Here is an 18,850-nt window from a genome sequence, read left to right on the forward strand (position 1 = left end):
GCCAATCGCCCCAATAGTGCCCCATATAGTAGCCAATACCCCCATAGAGCCCATTTAGTATCCAGTACCCCCCAATAGTGCCCCATTTAGTAGCCAATACCCCCCAATGGTGCCCCATATTTTTTAACAACCCCAATAGTTCCTCACATAGTATCTAGTGCCCCAAATAGTATCCAATACCCCCACAATGCCCCATATAGTGTCCAATACCCCCATAGGGCCCCATATAGTATCCAATATCCCCCCCCCAATAGTGCCCCATATCACCAATGCAGCCCCTCCCCTCTGTGCAGTGCCCTTCTAGTGACACCAGCCCGGCCCCCGCACTTCCCCACCAGAAAAAACAAAAACAAAACCTCACCTGTCACCCGTTCCCAGCAGCGCGGTCTCCCAGCAGGCAGCATAGTAAACAGACACTGCTTGCGTCACATGCCCCTGCAGCCTCTATCATTCATGACTCTGATTGGAAAAGACGCCCCCGGTGAGTCACTGGATGTAACTGCACTCTGTTATAGGGTTGTAGTGTTAGGGGTCATGATGTGGCGGTATTATGTAATGGTATCATTGGTGATATCTTTCTGTTTTGTTTAGTGCAGTTTTTATGTAATATGTAATCACTGTATGGTGGTAGGAGTGTTATAAGGTAACTACTGTATGTATATGGGCTCTTGATACAGTGTGGGGGCAAATTCAGTACATTATACAATGTGCCGAAAGGGAAGGGGGGCCCACTCTTGAAGGCTGTGCACTGGGCCCACCAATGTATTAAAACGGCCCTGATCTTATGGACCAAAACAAAACAGAGCAGGGCAGCTCAGCCTGGAAGAGGGGAGTCTGATATTAGCTCTATGAGGTACACAGGGAGCTGCTGTCAGTATAAACAGTGAGTACACTTACTTATACTGTACACTGAGCAATTTTACTATAAAGAGGCCAACCCCTTTAAGCTGTGAGGCGGGTCTCACCAGTGAGGCGCCCCCTAGTTGTTGGTGAGGCCCAGCTGGGGAGCCAGTTATTTTTATAAAAGTAACTATGATCTGCACGGTCCTCCAATTTTCTCCAATCTCAATTTTAGCAACATTATTGATTTATTTTGTACTTGCTTTATTAGTATATAGAGCTTGGGAGATGGGTGAAAGGTAGTCCTAGCATTATTTTCAGCTTTTAAATGGACTTTCACCACAATGGTGAGGTCCTGGCATCCTCTTGGTCAGTCTGGCGAGGCCCAGGCATTGCCGTGGTCTGTTGGGTGAGGCTCCAGTAGAAAAAGTTTGAGAAGCACTGCTCTTTGTCTAGAGGAAAGAAGGTTTCCCCACCAGCACAGATACGGATTCTTTACTGTAAGAGCAGTGAGACATGCTGTTGTCATGGCTAATTCATTAAACAGAATCAAGGGAGGTCTGGAAGCTTTTCTTGATAAATATAATATTACAAGTTATGGGCACTAGATTTCATGTCATAGGACGATCATCCAGGGATTATTCTGATTGCCATTTTGGAGCCAGGAAGGAATTCTTGTCCTGTGATGGGGCAATTGGCATCTGCCTCATAAGTATTTTTGCCTTCCTCTGGGCCAGCACAGTAGGGTTTCTGTAGGTCTAACTTGATGGACTCTTGTCTTTTTTCAACCTTATTAACTATGTTACTATGTTACCAAATGTTTGTGTACATGGGGAGGCCGGAGGAGGTAGCTGTTGATACACATATTGCACAGACGACAGTTATGGAAAATGTATTGTTTAAGGCCCTGTTCACACTACGGATTCGGTGTCCAGATTCCCGGCGGAACTCCTCCACGCTGACTTGGCGTCTCATCCTGCCTTCTATCAGTTACAATGGGAGGGGGGGCGCGCCTCCGTTCTCCACTCAAGGAATTGACATTTCCGGGGGAGTTCCGCCTGGAATCTCCGCACCGATTCTGTAGTGTTAACCAGGCCTTAATGAAGCTTAGCAGCCTGTGTACAAAATGCAATATGTTTGGATTTTCGTTTTCATAAAGATAGTGGCATGGAAAATGTGGGAAAAAACAGACTCTATGCTGTTTAGACTCTATGCTGACAGGCCATTTCCTGGGACAACTTATGTCGTCAAAAATGATTATTTGAACCATGCTTCAATGCTTGGTATGGTCCTAAAAGATGGAGCCTCTTTCAAAGCCTTACAGATTTTACAGTATGGCACTACCCAAGGTGGTTCTTGTTCTGGCAACTGATATTTCAATCTCCAGCTGAAATATTTTTTGTACTTCTCTTCATCTGCATCCAGACTAAGAAGATAAGAAGCTAATTCTTGAGGACTTGAAAAGTCATCAACATGAATAAAAGCATCCCCAGGGATGAACCGCTCATAGTTTGCACGTGGTGGACCCAATACAACTGGAACACATCCTGAGAAAAGTGCATTGATCCAGAGTTTTTCTGTTATATAGTCCTCATGGATAGAATTCTCAAAAGCAAAGTAGAATTTGTAAGTTGAAAATGTTTGTGATTGTGTATTGTTATGTCTTGGAAGATCGAGGTGATGCATTCCGTAAACATCTACATGCAAATACTTCTTTAACCGTTGATAATACCAAACTCGTTTAGAACTTGGGTTCCAGTTACTTACTGCCCAGGCCACCAACCTTGTCTTCTTAGGAATTGCGAAATTTACTGACCCATTATGCTTCTCTATCCAACCATATGGAGTAAATATGTCAGAGTCAGCTCTGTAGGACATTGTGAGGTTTATAACATTGTTCATAAATGCAGGATTTGGACAATGACTTGGAGATTCAAGGCTAAACCATATCCAGTACTGGTTAGATGGTCTTGGTGCTTGGGGTAGTTGTTCCTTAGAACCACACACATCTCTATGATGGAGTACAACAGCATGTGCTTGTGAGTACATGTCACGATCTGCTGTATAAAAACAACCAGAACCATCAAACTTTTGTGGACATTGATTAAGAGTAAAATTATGTTGAAAGGGATAGCTCCAAAGCAATATTACTAGCTCAGGTTCTTTGGGAGCAACATGTGACTTTGCCACATTCTCTTGTGAACCATTATTATTCAAACCGGGAGCTTTTCTTTTGTTGAACAATGTCGAAAAAAGAGTAAAGGAGATGAATATTTGCAAAAGAAAAAAGAAAAACATCTTGCTCAGTTTGGGTGGATGATTTGTGGGAGACATTTATAGATGGACTGTATATGGCTTGGAACCTCTAGGGTGCAAATTGTTTCACAATTCCTGTTGTATTCATTGGGTTAAACAGTTATTGTAGTAGCTAGGAGTAAAATACAAGAAGAATACAGCATGGTATATTACTATTAAATATAATAAAGCTACATAAATTACATATACTCCTAAACCATATACTGAACATTGCTTTATTCACACCCATGTTTCGTTTCCAAGCATTACAGTGATGATCTAGTGACAGTGACTAGTTTCAGGAAAACATGGATACAGCCTATGGCTATGTTCACACACACTATTTTGGTCCTCATATTGCAACCAAAACCAGGAGTGGATTGAAAACACAGAAAGGCTCTGTTCACACAATGTTGAAATTTAGCGGATGGTTGCCATTTAATGGCAAATAATTGGCGTTATTTTAAAAACATGGGCCGTTGTTATGAAATAAAGGCCATTATTTGTCATAAAATGACGTCCATCCACTACATTTCAACAGTGTGTGAACATAGCCTTTCTGTGTTTTTAATCCACTCCTGGTTTTGCTTGCCACATGAGGACCAAAATACTGTGTGTAAACCCAGCCTATAGCAGTTTGGATAACATTGCCAAAATCAAATATTTTGACATCCACTCAACACTACTATAGTGTGGGCTACACAATAACTTTGGTTGCACCACACCAAGTTCCATCCACATCACATGACCAAAACATCTTGTGTAACTTGTCTGCGACTACTCCTATTCGTTAGCAGTCATCAGGAGCTCTACGTTCAGCCCTTTAGCAGGGCTACCTCCTCAGTCTGTAAATGCTTTAATTCCTTCCCTCTACTTTATCAGCCTCCCTTCCAAATCTATCAATATGAGGACTAGCCTGGCTCACACTTTTAATGGTCTGCCCATTAGGGCGGTCTCGGGGATTCTTTTCTTAGCGTCAGTGTTTGATACACATTGGCGCCTTTTACGTGTTTGGCCTCACTCTCACATTCATTCATCTTGGCTGGTAAGTATGGAGTGTGTATTTGTAAAGATTGATACACTACCTACCTGGTTACACATTACCTGCTTTCTTACCCCTTTATTTTATATTAAGGTTCTTTTCCCTACTTTATTACTCTAACAACCACATACTATGCACAGTGTATAAACTAAACCTTTATTATCTAAATATATAACAGGTATTTTATAGCTATAGTTTTTATTACAATATGCAAGACTATTATACATACAAGTGCATCTAAATAAATTAGAACCACTTTAAGGTCCAACCTAAAATTCCACTGTGCCTCTCTTTGCAGCTCTTATTCCAGTCTCCTTGCTTTTTCCCTTGGCCTCAAAAACCTCAGACCTAGCAATTAGTTGTCATGATGGTAGCTGGGCTACTGGAATTTCTCTCTCGAGCCACATGTTCTCTTATACCCATTTCTAAGCTGGGTTCACACTATGTATATTTGAGGCTGTATTTGTGAGGCTGTATAGCAACCAAAACCAGGAGTGGATTGAAAACACAGAAAGGCTCTGTTCACATAATGTTGTAATTGAGTGGATGGCCATCATTTAATGGCAAATATTTGCTGTTATTTTAAAACAACGGCTGTGGTATTGAAATAATGGCCGTTATTTACTGTTATATGGCGGCCATCCACTCAATTTCAACATTGTGTGAACAGATCCTTTCTGTGTTTTCAATCCACTCCTGGTTTTGGTTGCTATGAGGACCTGACATGCGGACCAAATACAGCCTCAAATATACATAGTGTGAACCCAGCCCGAAGCTGTAAAAGTTTTGCCGTCATGTAAGCACATAAACGACTTTCTTGGTATTACAGTTTGCCTAGTCTCTTATCTCAAAGCTTTAACCTGTGCTTTTGCTTGTTATCATATTGCTTCATTGTATGAAGTCACATGTGGTGCATCTTTTACGTGTGTATTGCTTTTGCTGCCACTCCCTGTCATGTCGGTGTTGATACTGCTGGGAGGTAGCTCTTAGTAAGGCGACCTTTCACATTTTTCCCTAAGGTAAGTCACTAGTGGGAACTTCGGAAGCATTTCTGCCAATGTCTCATCAGATCTTAGTATGCGCCAAGATTTTGTTAGAATCTATCTAACTTCCCCTGATCTTTCATCAAAAAGTACCAATTATTTATGGACTGTGTAACAGCTTCCTTTTTCCTAGGTTCAAGCAGTTCTTCCCTATTTGCCATCAACAGATGATTTATAAGTTCACCTGCCTCCATCTCAACAGATGATTTATAAGTTCACCTGCCCCCATCTCAACAGATGATTTATAAGTTCACCTGCCTCCATTTAAGTCCTCTATGGACATGCAGTTCCAGCGCAGTCACAAGTACTGCCCGGTTGGTATGCCTGCTATCAGAGGCTTGGGATGCCAGCTCTCCCATCTTAACAATGTATTCGTCGCTGTCCGCTTGCGATAAACAGTAGTCATAATTTTGTTCTCTGAGGACTTCTTAAATCCAAGAATATAATTTCTTTTGGGCTAATTGTGCTTTATCCCCTCATTATTTTTTATTTAGAGCTGCCACAGATTTTTGGAATTCCTCCCTGGTGGAGAACCAGATGATAAATATGTTGTCTATGAACCTTAGCCACATATTTACGTTGATTATATTATCTAATTATGTTGAATTGGGTCTGTTCGTAATTGTTTATAACATGTGCGTCATTTAAGATAGCTAAGCACATTGTCTCGTACTTTTCCCTGTTCATAACAATAATATTACCACCCTTATCTGAGTGTTTTATGACCAGAGAGGAGTCCAATTCTAAGGCACAGAGGGCTTGAGTTTTATTTTTGGCACCACACTTTTTTCTTCCAACCTTTTTAGCTCTTCGGTAACCACATATACAAATATATTGATGCAGTTATATTCTGATAAGAGCTGAGTTTTAACACTTTTAGCCCTTAAACTCGTAAACGGTCCCTGTTCCTCCTCTATCTCCACTCCTCTTGCTAATTCTAGCAGATGCCTACGTATAGGCATATCCCTATCGCCCAAGTCTATATCTCTCCCTTGTTTTTTACAATGTAACTGGAAATGCTTGAACCACTTTAATTTGCTTTAATTCACACAATATGAATAGGGGATGCAATTTTTCCCAATACTATTACTAATCCTTGTATGAATAATATGGCTGGTCGGTCCCAACTTATAATTATACATTTAAAAAAAAAAATAGAATCGCGCCTTATATATGATAAGATATTAGCATATATTGTGCAATAAATAAACTAATCAAGAATAGTGTATTACGCAAAAATTTAATAGAGAGCAAAGTATAGGGACCTACAGTATACAGACAAGATTCTTAGAGGGTGCATTTTTTGCTTAAAACCACGAGTCTGTGTATAATAGTCTTGCATAATGTAATAAAAACTATAACCTAAAACTATAAAAGACCAGTTATATATATTAGATCAAAGAGGGTCCGCTTATACAATACGGTAATAATATAGGGAACAGATTCTATAGAAAGTTTATAGAGCAGCACAGAGGAGAGATGGAGAAAGAATCGTGTCTTTCAACCATAATCACTACACTTCTCAATAAACCACTGTGTTATTGAGGCCATTAATAAAGTTATTAAGAAAGTGTAATAAATACCTCCTTGTAAGGTGTCAGCACTAAAACATTGAAGAGGATTCAAGCATTATATTTATATCATTGTATCTCTTTTTATTTTATTGCACGTATTTTCTGCACGTTATTCTGTATATATTTATTGCTGTTTCTAGACATTGTATATGATTGTATATATACTGGACATATAAAAGCAAATACAAAACTATAGAAAAAATATTATAATAATTTAACATTTCTAAACTAATTCTACCACCGATATTGGTGTTATAAGAAATTAAATCTTGTCCTGTAACTTATTTTAACATGAGCATAATATGGAGAAGAATGAAGAAAATACATTAAAAAAAAAAGTCTGCAACACAGTAATATTATCTCGTATTATTAATGCTATGTTACTTATAAATCTGTGTAAGACACATGGTAAAAGCTTATAAGTCTATAGACACCCGATGTGGTGGTAAGCTTGTCCTTACCTTTGAATGACTGACTTGATATGTGAAGAACTGTAAAACGTGTCATAAATCAAGTAATTGAGGAGGAGTCATAAGGAATTCATTTCAGATTTACAAGGAACAAAAGCAAAGGTAGGGAAAAGCAATAAAGAACATTTGCTAAGTTACTGTATATTATCGCTGCTGTAAAAGGTAATTTGTTACAATTGGTTACTGAGTAGAGTAGTTATTACATACAAATATAATGAATTAGTAGGGCTGATGAACAGGAGTTATGCAGATTTGTTGGTGTTGGTGTTGGTGTACCACTAAGCACTGGTAACGGAGTCTAAGTGGTACATGCCTTCCCAAACATTCGCTCTTTAAAGGGTTGTAGGTGTAGTTCTTAAAGAGACAGTACAAAATAACTTTGCGCAAATTTGAATACAGCAGCTTCTGCTTGAATATGATTGCCATTTGGAATACTTCATGATAGTTTTAAATAGGATTTGCTTGACTTGTAAGAATCTCTTAAGTAGGTTTTAAGTCTGATATTTGCAGAATAGATAGGGGCTACCAGGGGGATCTATCTAGGCAGTTCAGAACACTGTCAGGGTGACCTTCAGGCTTGAGACTTGATAGAAGAATACCCATATTCACAGTTTGACGAACACCGCCTATTGCCGGAAAAGATCACGTAGCACCAGATCCAGGAATACGGCCCCTGTACAACTGGGAGAAGCTAATCCCTTGTGATTACCCAAGGCAATCAAGCAGTATCAGTGGGGTACGTCAGCTTTAAAGCGACTTCGTACCCACAATCTGACCTCCCCAAACCGCTTGTACCTTCAGATAGCTGCTTTTAATCCTAGATCTGTCCTGGGGTCCGATCGGCAGGTGATGCAGTTATTGTCCAAAAAAAACAACTTTTAAACTTGCAGTCCTGTGCCCAACAGCCATGGCCTAGATTGTGTACGCATTAGGCTGGCACAACCTCTCTGTCCCTCCTCCCCGCCCTCCTCATCATTAGGAATGCTCCAGGCAGGTATTCTCCTATTCATCACCTGTGTAGGCACAGCACATGGGCTGGATCGTTAAGGCACCTGTGCAATGTTCAGACAGGAGAAAATGTTCTAGGGGCATTCCTAATGATGAAGAGGGTGGGGAGGAGGGATGAAGAGAGTGTTCCAGCCTAATGCATACACAATCTAGGCTACGGCAGTTTGACACAGGGCTGCAAGTTTAAAAGTAATTTTTTAGGACAATAACTGCATCACCTGCCGAACAGACCCCAGGACAGATCTTGGATTAAAAGCAGCTATCCGAAGGTACAAGTGGTTTTGGGGGGACAGATTGTGGGTACAGAGTCGCTTTAAGTGCATTCAACCAACATGCTGGGGACCAGGGGCGTAGCTAATGTTTCTTGGGCCCCGCTGCAAGAGGTTAACTTGGGCCCCCCACCAAGTGACGCTATCGGTATATTGGTACAGACAGCTTGCTGCCATGATAAACACATGGTGATAAGGTAACAGGGGGGCTCCCTCTGTGTTCTGCCCCCCTGTTTTCCTATTGCAACATGCTTGTTGTGGCAGCCAGAAGCCTAGTAGTTCTAATTTCACATAGTATATAGTAGTTCTAATTTTGCATATTGATAGCCTATCCTTGGTATAGGATATCAATATGTGACCAGGGTGCAAAAACCCACTGACTAGACTTTTTAAAGTTATTGCAGTACAGATAGTAACATAGTAACATAGTAAATAAGGTTGAAAGAAGACAAGAGTCCATCAGGTTCAACCTAGGAAAATCCTACTGTGTTGATCCAGGAAGGCGAAAAACCCCTATGGGGCAGAAGACAAACGCCCCACCACAGGGAGAAACTCCCCCCCCCCCCTCCCCCGACTGCAATGGCAACCAGAACAATCCCCGGATCAACGTATCACCAGAAATCTAATGCCCATAACTTGTAATATTATATTTTTCAAGAAAATCATCCAGGCCTCCCTTGAACTTATTTAATGAATCAGCCATGACAACATCATGTGGCAGAGAGTTCCACAGTCTTACCGCTCGTACAGTAAAGAACCCGCGTCGATGCTGATGATGAAATCTTCTTTCCTCTAGACGTAGAGGATGCCCCCTTGTCATTGTTACAGACCTAGGAGTAAAAAGACCACTACAACTATCTCTGTACTGTCCATTCATATATTTGTACATTGTGATCAGATCGCCCCTAAGACGTCTTTTTTCTAGCGTAAATAACCCCAAGCGTGATAACCTGTCCTGGTACTGTAACCCACCCATTCCCTTAATGACCTTTGTTGCCCTCCTCTGCACCCGCTCTAGTTCAGCTGTGTCCCTACTTATATACCGGTGCCCAAAACTGTACACAGTATTCCATGTGTGGTCTGACCAGTGATTTATAAAGAGGCAAAACTATGTTCTCATCTTTAGCATCTATACCTCTTTTGATGCACCCCATTATTTTATTAGCCTTGGCAGCTGCTGCCTGGCACTGATCACTAAAGTTGAGTTTACTGTCCACCAATATCCCCAGGTCCTTTTCGGAAGTAGTTTTACCCAGTGTTTTATTATTTAGCACATAACTGTACTTATTATTTCTATGGCCCAAATGCATAACCTTACATTTATCCACATTAAACTTCATTTGCCATTTCTCCGCCCAAGCCTCTAGCTTCTCCAAATCCCTCTGTAATATGATATTATCCTCCTCTGTACTGATTACTTTACCCAGTTTAGTATCATCTGCAAAAATGGAGATTCTACTCTGTAGCCCCTCTACAAGATCATTAATAAAAATATTAAAAAGAAGTGGACCCAACACTGACCCCTGTGGTACCCCACTAGTAACTAAAACCCAATCTGAATATGTTCCATCAATGACCACCCTCTGTTTTCTATCACACAACCAGTTACTTACCCATTTGCATACGTTTTCCCCGAGTCCCAGTATCCTCATTTTGTAGACCAACCTTTCATGCGGCACAGTATCAAATGCCTTTGAAAAGTCCAGATACACAACATCCACAGCCTCCCCCAGGTCCAGTCTATAACTTACCTCTTCATAGAAGCCGTTCAGATTAGTCTGACAGGACCGATCCCTCATAAATCCATGCTGGTGCTGCGTCATAAGATTATTTTCATTAAGATACTCCAGTATAGCATCTCTTACAATCCCCTCAAATACTTTACCTACTATAGATGTTAGACTTACAGGCCTGTAGTTTCCAGGATCACTCCTTGACCCCTTCTTGAATATTGGTACCACATTAGCTATGCGCCAGTCCTGTGGAAGAATCCCTGTCGTAATAGAATCTTTAAATAATAGGAATAACGGTCTGTCCAACACAGTATTTAATTCTTGCAAAACTCTAGGATGGATACCTTCTGGGCCCGGTGACTTATGGATTTTAATGTTTTTAAGGCGTTTCCCCACTTCTTGTTGTGTTAGGCAGGTGAGATTTATGGGAGGATTAACATTATCCCTAGTCATATCGTCTGTTATGGGATTCTCCTCTGTGAATACAGTAGAGAAGAATGTATTTAGTAGATTGGCCTTTTCCTCTTCCCCTCCACCATTACACCCAGATTATTTTTGAGGGGACCAACATTTTCGGTTTTAAGTCTTTTGTTATTTATATAGGTGAAGAACATTTTGGGATTTGTTTTACTTTCTGTGGCTATCCTTCTTTCTGTTGTTATTTTTGCTTCTTTTATTTGCGTTTTACACATTCTATTCTTCTGTCTATAGTTGCTCAATGCTTCCCCACTACCTTCTTGTTTTAGTCGTCTGAATGCTTGTTTCTTATCATTTATTGCACCCCTTACAGCTGTAGTTAACCACATTGGATTTCTCTTATTTCTACTACGTTTATTCCCATATGGTATGTGTCGTTCACACGATTTACCCAGGATGCTCTTAAATATGTCCCATTTCTCTTGTGTACTTTTATTTCTGAAGGCATTGTCCCAGTCTATGTTCCCAAGGTCCTCTCTTAGTTTTTGGAAATTAGCCTTCCTGAAATTTAATGTTTTTGTAGCCCCTCTGCTAATCATTTTATTGAAGGATAATTGAAAACTTACTATGTTATGGTCACTATTACCTAGGTGACCCCCCACCTCTATTTTTCATATTCTGTCTGGCCTATTGGTTAAGATCAGGTCCAGAAGGGCCCCCCCTCTTGTTGGTTCCTCTACTAGTTGGGAAAGGTAATTATCTTTTACTATTTCCAAAAACACGCTTCCCTTCCTGGAGCTGCAGGTTTCTGCTTTCCAGTTGATATTTGGGTAGTTAAAGTCCCCCATAATAATGACTTCCCCCTGCTTCGCTGCCGCATCTATTTGTCTTATAAGAAGATTTTCTGATTCTTCCACTATACTTGGAGGTTTATAACTCACTCCTATAAGAATTTTATTATTCTTCGTCCCTCCCCTTATTTCTACCCAAAGAGACTCCACATTATCATCACATATATCCTCCCGCAGAATAGGCTTAAGGCATGATTTAACATATAGACAGACCCCTCCCCCTTTCTTATTTTTACGGTCATTTCTGAATAGACTATAACCCTGGATATTAACGGCCCAGTCATAGGTCTCCTCCAGCCATGTCTCGCTTATCCCCACTATATCATATTTCTCTTCAACCATTATGAGTTCTAATTCCTCAGCTTTATTAGTGAGGCTTCGAGCATTAGTATACATACATTTAATATATTTGTCCATATTCCCTTTCCTTTTATCACTAGTGACTATTCTAACCCCTCCCGCTGCTCTACCCCCAGTTCCATAATCTAGGCCCAGCTCTCCATCTACTCTGTCTTTACTTACTATATTGTAGTTGCCCTCCCCCCCGGTCCCTAGTTTAAACACTCCTCCAACCTCTTAGCCATCTTCTCCCCCAGCACGGCTGCACCCTCCCCATTGAGATGCAGCCCGTCCCTACCGTAGAGCCTGTAACCGACCGAGAAGTCGGCCCAGTTCTCCATGAACCCAAACCCCTCTATCCTACACCAGCTCTTGAGCCACTTATTTACCTCCCTAATCTCCCGCTGTCTCTCAGGTGTGGCTCGTGGTACAGGTAATATTTCGGAAAAAATCACCTTGGAGGTCCTAGTTTTAAGCTTCCTGCCTAAGTCCCTGAAATCATTTTTAAGGACCCGCCACCTACCTCTAACTTTATCATTGGCGCCAATGTGCACCATGACTGCTGGGTCATCGCCAGCCCCTCCCAGTAATCTGTCAGCCCGATCCACGATGTGACGAACTCGAGTGCCAGGAAGGCAACACATTGTTCGACGATCCCGGTCTTTGTGACAGATTGCCCTGTCTGTCCCCCCTAATAATTGAGTCCCCCACTACCAGTACCTGCCTGGCCTGCCCTGAACTCCTGTTTCCCACCTTACTGGAGCAGACACCCCCCTGGCTTTCAGAGGCAGTGTCCTGCTGCAGCAATGCCACCCCTGAATCAACATCCCCCTCATCCGCCAATTTGGCAAACTTGTTGGGGTGTGCCAGATCAGGACTGGCCTCCCTCACACTCTTCCCTCTACCCCTTTTTCTAACTGTGACCCAACTACTTGCCTCTTCCTCCTGTACTTCCATGCTATCACACTCTCCCCCATCTACCCCTTGGAGTGCTTGCTCAGTGAGAAGCAGACCCCTTTCCAGTTTGCCAATGCATCTCAATCGTTGCAGCTGCTCATTTAGATCCAGGATCTGGGCTTCCAAACCAGCAACATGCACACATCTCCCACAATGGTATGCACCCTCGATCGGTTGATCAAGGATTGCATACATCGCACAAGATGTACATTGGGCCGCATTGTCAAACATGGCGCTCATTTATATGGGGATATTATGTATAAAGAAAGAAAAAACAAACAAGCAACAAAAGCAAACAATGTGTTTAAAAGCAAATAAACAATTTGTTTTCCTCTAAAACTCCCCGAATCTAAAGTCCCAGAATATTAAAGTCCCACACTTGAGACAAAAACACACTTTAGATCAAAAACTCGCACACTCCAAAACTCGCTCACAATACAATATAGAAGTACTTAGCTTGCAGAGTTTGTTGCTTCTGGCTCCTGTGTTTGAGAGCATCCAGTAACTCACAGGAGGTGTCTTCTCTGCATGGATTACTGCTCATGTTTTTGCTGATCAAAGTTCTTCACCATCTTGCCCGGCCATCATGAAGATTTCTCCTGGTGATGCCTCATCTTTGCAGGATCTGCCAGACAAACATTTTAGGCTCCTTGTTCAAGCCTCAGCCTCATCTGTATAAAAAAAATCCTATGTTTATTGCCTCACACAGTAACAGAACACTCTCTGTTCCACCATATAAGCAGTTATGGTCAATATATGCCTCTAAATAGTAGGCAAGCCCCCTTGGGGCCTCCATATAGTATAAGGCCCCTCTGTGCTGCCATAAAGCACAGGTCTTTTCTGTGCCCCCATATAATTTAAGTCAGCCCAAGATAGTAGTTAGGCCCTCTCTGTGTATCCATATAACTGTGTCCCATATAGCAGTTACATGTCTCTCTGTTCCCCATATAGTAGGCAGATCCCCTCTGTGCATAAGCATGAAGGTAGTCCCCCTGGTAGATACCCCCCTCCCTCCTCAATAAACTGTATCCCTATGTAGGCAATCCCAAAGGTAATTGTGCCCCCCCACCCACACTTGAACAGCAATAACTGTAGGTGATCCTTCCCCATATAGTAATACTGTATAGCAAACCTACAAACCCACTGTATTAAGCATCCTGCCCTGTAGAGATCCAGCCCCACCCTGTGGGTATTCCTCCTCATGTGGGTATTCCTCCTCCCCACTGGAAGTATCCCTCATTTGTAATATATTTTGAAAAAATCATACCAGGCTCCGTAGTTCCCATTCGTTCCTTCTTAAAAAAACAAAAACAAAAAAAAAGACATAATATATTATAATATGCACACACATACACATATCTATATCTATTCATACAAAAATAGTCTGCAGCACTCCCAAGTAGTTATAAAAAACCTGTGGATTTATTGCATCAAACGTGGTAAGCAAACAGCATTCAAATTAACTTTTTCTTATGCCGCACTAAGATGAATGCTGTTTGCTTGCTACATTTGATGCAATAAATCCTCAGTTTTTCCCACAGTTTTTTTCTTACTACTTGGGAGTGCTGCAGACTACTTATGGATATATCTGGTTAGGGCAATCTGCTGACACACACACATTTATAACATACAGTTCACACAATATATACATATCACATATGTGTAGTGTTCACATGACACACACATGTACACACACCTTACACATATATAAATATCTCTCCTGAAGAGCAGTGTGCAGGTCTGTGGAGGCTGGATGTGGTGGTGGTGGTGTCTGCACCCATCCCCATCCCCTCTGTCCCGACAGAAGCTGCAGACCAGGAAGCAGAGGAGGCTTTTTAAGGTAGAACAGGCAGCCTGAACTTTGCCGAGCAGTAAATGTTAACCATGTCATGCCTGTTCCACCTTTAAAAAAATCCCCCCCATCTCCTTACCTCAGAGAAGTTCCGTTTGCTGCACAGACCAAAAGTAAGGGCAGGGGATATATGCAGACATTGACAGAGTGTCTGTAGCTGCAGGGGGCCACCTTGGAGGTGTTGCCCTGTTTGACACCCCCTCCCTGCCCATTCCCTAATGCCGCTGTGCACAAAGCACAAACAAGGACTGGCCTGCCACAAGACGCAAAGCTGGGGTCCAGGACCACCTCTGGTTCAGGGGCAGAGCCCAGCAAGGGGGAGGAATCGGGGCCCACCGGGGAATCCCCCGGCTCCCCGATGGCCCAGTCCGAGCCTGGGCCAGGGACCCGCACTCTGCTCTGCACTGTTTGCAGCAATTGCCTCTATAGGTCTGTGTGACCCATGGATGCAATCAGCGTGAGGTGGCAGAGGGAGGCCTGGACGGGGGCGGTTCTGGTCAGCTGAAGAACTTCCTGAGAAAATATGCTCGTAGAGAATGTTCAGTCACCCTAGACGTAGACAAGGCAGTGGAAGCCCCTTTGATAGTAGTTACCTCTCTTTAGGATTTTAGCAGTGCATAATCTATTGAGGATACTTTAAGAAGGAATAGTCCTTTGCAGAAGCAGGCACCTGGCCACGAGTGCAGTCTAGTCAGGAACACAGAATACACACCCAGCTACAGAACTAAACTCTACCATCGATATGTAAGGGCTAGAACTGGACCAGTCCCCTACTGGTGGAGGAATTGTAAGGCAACTTGATGTTTTATGTGGGGGCGGGCAGACTAGAAGAAGCCTCTGGTAGGCCAGGACAGTGGGACATGGCTGTCAATCGACTATGATGCACCAATAAACAACATAAACATACCGTACTGTATTCCTCATTGGACATTTAGCAAAATACCTCAGGGCTGACTGATAAAATAGAGTAACCTAGAAGTGGCATACCTGTTCCTGTACAGTTCAATTCTCATTATTATCATGAACAATGTCTTATATGTCATTACATATAGTGAGAGGATAGTAAGCATTAGAATATAAAGTATGTATGTGGGGGAGGAAAGACGTTAAAGTTATACCAAAGGTTATGGAAAAATTCTGGCGTGGATTTACATTCAGCTAGACACTCCTCCATGGCAGAAATATGAAGAACGTCTTGGATTCAATCTAAGGGCTAGTCAATTTCCATTTCCATTGTATAATGGTTATTGCTGCAGATTTATTAAGGTCTTTTAGTTTGCCTGGGAGAACAGATAAGAGCCCATTGGATGGTTTATTAGTTAGGCGCATACCCATAATTGTGTGGATAATGTCTAAGACTTGGGACCAAAACACTTTTGTAGGTGGGTATGTCCACTAAATGCGTATGATGGTGCATTGAACTGCACCATACCTCCAACACACATCTGGGGAGTCAGGCTATAAAGTATAAAGCAGAAAAGGAGTTCCGTACCATCTAAAGATTATTTTAAAATGAGTCTCCTGCATTGTGAAAGATATATGTTAGGAATGTGACTTTGCGCTCCTCGGTCTGTGCCGGGTGGCCGAGGAAGCGCTAAATTTCTGTCTGTGTTTGCATATGAATTGTGTCTGAACTGTGTTTTACTTTTCAGCCACACCTGCCTTGCCTGTTAGACTTCTGGCAGTGCAGGGGTTACTGCACTGCTAGGTCTGTTCAGCTGAGCTTGGTGCTGGGATCAGGGCTGCTCCAATCAGCTGCTGGACCTAAGCTCTGATCCTGGATAAAAAGCAGTCAGCTCCTCATTTCCCTGTTGGTTATTAGTTGTTCTGATCCCAGCTCCCCAGTTCCCTGTATTCTGCTCTATTCTTCTATTTTGTCTTACCTGGATTCTGACCTTTTGCCTGCCCTCTGACTACCCGCTTCTTCCTGATTTGGTACTGCGTTGCTCGTTCGGTTTCTGACTCGGCTAGTTGACCTTTCCGCATTGTGTTTGTCTGTCTGTCTGCGTTTTATGTTTTGCACGTATTCAGCATAGGGATTGTCTTCGTGGTTGTCCGCGACCGCCTAGGGTCGACCGAGGCAAGTAGGCAGGTGACAGTGGGTGGGGTCAGATTCAGGGCCCACTGTCTAGTGTCTTGTCTACGCCTGACAATATAGAAGTCTTGATATAGAAAGAATATTTTCTCATTGTTCGTTGAAGGTGCAAAAAGTGTCATAAAAAGTAACGGCTGTGGCGGTGTCCCATGCTCCCATGTGTCAGGGCCTCCTGCCTTACCACTGCGCGCTCCTGCTTGCTCCCGTTCTGCCCAGTGCACGTGTCCCTGCCTCCTAGGGCGCGGAGGGACTCTCTGGGATCCAAAGGGACAGTGCGTCCCTAATTTGTTAATATGCCAAACACCTCCCTATAAATTCTTGCCCTGCCCCAAGTGTTAGAGCCTCTGCATGCTTCCTAGCGTGTGGTCCCAGCTCTCCTGTGATTCCTGCTCATGGTTCCTGCCTGTGGTGCCTGCTGCTTGTGGTTTCCAGCCGTGAGTCTTGCTGTGCTCCTGCTGCTTGTGGTTCCAGCCATGAATCCTGCTGTGTCCCTGCCTGCCTATGAGTCTAGCAAGCCAAACAAGGGGTAGCAACCCGGGGGTTGCCTGCCACAGCAAGACCATCCCACCTAGCAGTGGGTGCTGGTGAAGACCAGCGGCCCCTTTAGACTCTACTCCCTGGTGTGGCTTATGCCATAGCTAATGGGGGTACAGTGCATCCACGATTCCAGACGTAACAAAAAGTGGAGTATATTGCATACCTAAGGCTGGGGAAGGAGTGGCACTTTTTGTAATGCATAAGCAGAAGGAAAGTGACGGCCGATGCTGATTATGGTCATTTATTGAAACAAACTTTCACCGACAGTCAAACAACAGGAACCATGAATAACTAGCAAACGACCGTTTTCGCGCAGCCCTCCTTCCTCTGGCCGAGTGGTAACTTCATAATGTACAAACTTGCACTTTATATACACATATGACAATAGTACCAAAACCAGCACCCACATAAAAGTTAGGTTGACAGTATACCAATATAGTTAAACACATAATGAAGATGTTACAAATTAATACAAAGTTGCATTGTGCAGACTTAAATTATAAAATGCATTTAATTCAATCCGATCATTTAATCCCAATGGGCCGAGTGTGTCCATGCGCCATATCCAACGAGATTCCTGTTGCAGTAATATACGCTGTCTATCACCTCCCCGCTTGGGTAAGTTAACCATTTGCAACCCTGCAAAACACAAAACAGCAGGATCACTATTGTGAACTTGCTTTATATGATCAATGAGCCTCGGGGAACCCACCCCTGTGGGAATTAATACACAATGTTCCCTGAATTACACATACATGGAATGGATAGTCTTTCCCAAGTAGTAGCAACCACAGGGACAGAAAATTACATAAACAACATATTCAGTTTTACACTGAATTGCCTAATACTACAACTTATGCCTCCCAGACAGATGAAACTGACATTTGCATTCTGAGCACAAAACCGGTATTTATGATTCCCTTTAGGGAGTATTGTGTTTAGCCAATTAGGAGATTGTGAATATACTGCAGTACTTGTGAAAGTTTCATCTATCGTCTTGGCCCTCTGGTATGATAAAAACAGTAACAGGTCCTCAAGAGAGACTAATAGTAAGATGTTATGATATCAAAAATAGTACAGATGGTTTAATATCTAAATAAAAATAGAAACATAAAAACATAAAATATGCAAGACTATAAGATGGCATAAAGATACCCCAATGATATTAATGTCCAAAATGCAAAAAAATGCGGTTAGGTGCAAAAAATGCATAAAATAATTAATCAATTAAACAATTACACATATCGGGGGTGATCAGTCCCAGGGTTGTTTAAAATCCAAGTGGATATAGATATGAATAATAGTTTTTCCCAAATTATTTAGTTAGTTTAAAAGCAATTCTGTATCGATAGCGCTTCAACAACAAGACAGGCCGGCATGTACAGCATATGTATTGGTTATCGAGGCAGACCATCAGGGACAATTGACACAAATCTGTTTCAAAAAAGCTGTAACAGTTTGTAAACAGTGTAGGTTTTTAGCAGGCTGGTGGTTGCTATTTGAAAATAATGTTAATAACAATTTTGCC

At 42.3% G+C, this 18,850-nt stretch overlaps 1 protein-coding gene across 1 annotated transcript; it reads right to left on the reverse strand.

The window, feature by feature from the left end:
- Window positions 1-386: 386 nt before the first annotated feature.
- LOC138789569 (4-galactosyl-N-acetylglucosaminide 3-alpha-L-fucosyltransferase FUT6-like) lies at window positions 387-7,299 on the reverse strand. The gene is made up of 2 exons (XM_069968285.1): window positions 7,256-7,299; window positions 387-3,268 (listed from the first exon to the last, which is right to left on the reverse strand). The coding sequence occupies exon 2, from the start codon at window positions 3,172-3,174 to the stop codon at window positions 2,098-2,100; it is 1,077 nt and encodes a 358-aa protein (XP_069824386.1). The 5' UTR covers window positions 3,175-3,268; window positions 7,256-7,299; the 3' UTR covers window positions 387-2,097.
- Window positions 7,300-18,850: the final 11,551 nt, after the last annotated feature.

This window comes from Dendropsophus ebraccatus, chromosome 4 (genome assembly GCF_027789765.1).
Source record: "Dendropsophus ebraccatus isolate aDenEbr1 chromosome 4, aDenEbr1.pat, whole genome shotgun sequence".
NCBI lineage: Eukaryota > Metazoa > Chordata > Amphibia > Anura > Hylidae > Dendropsophus > Dendropsophus ebraccatus.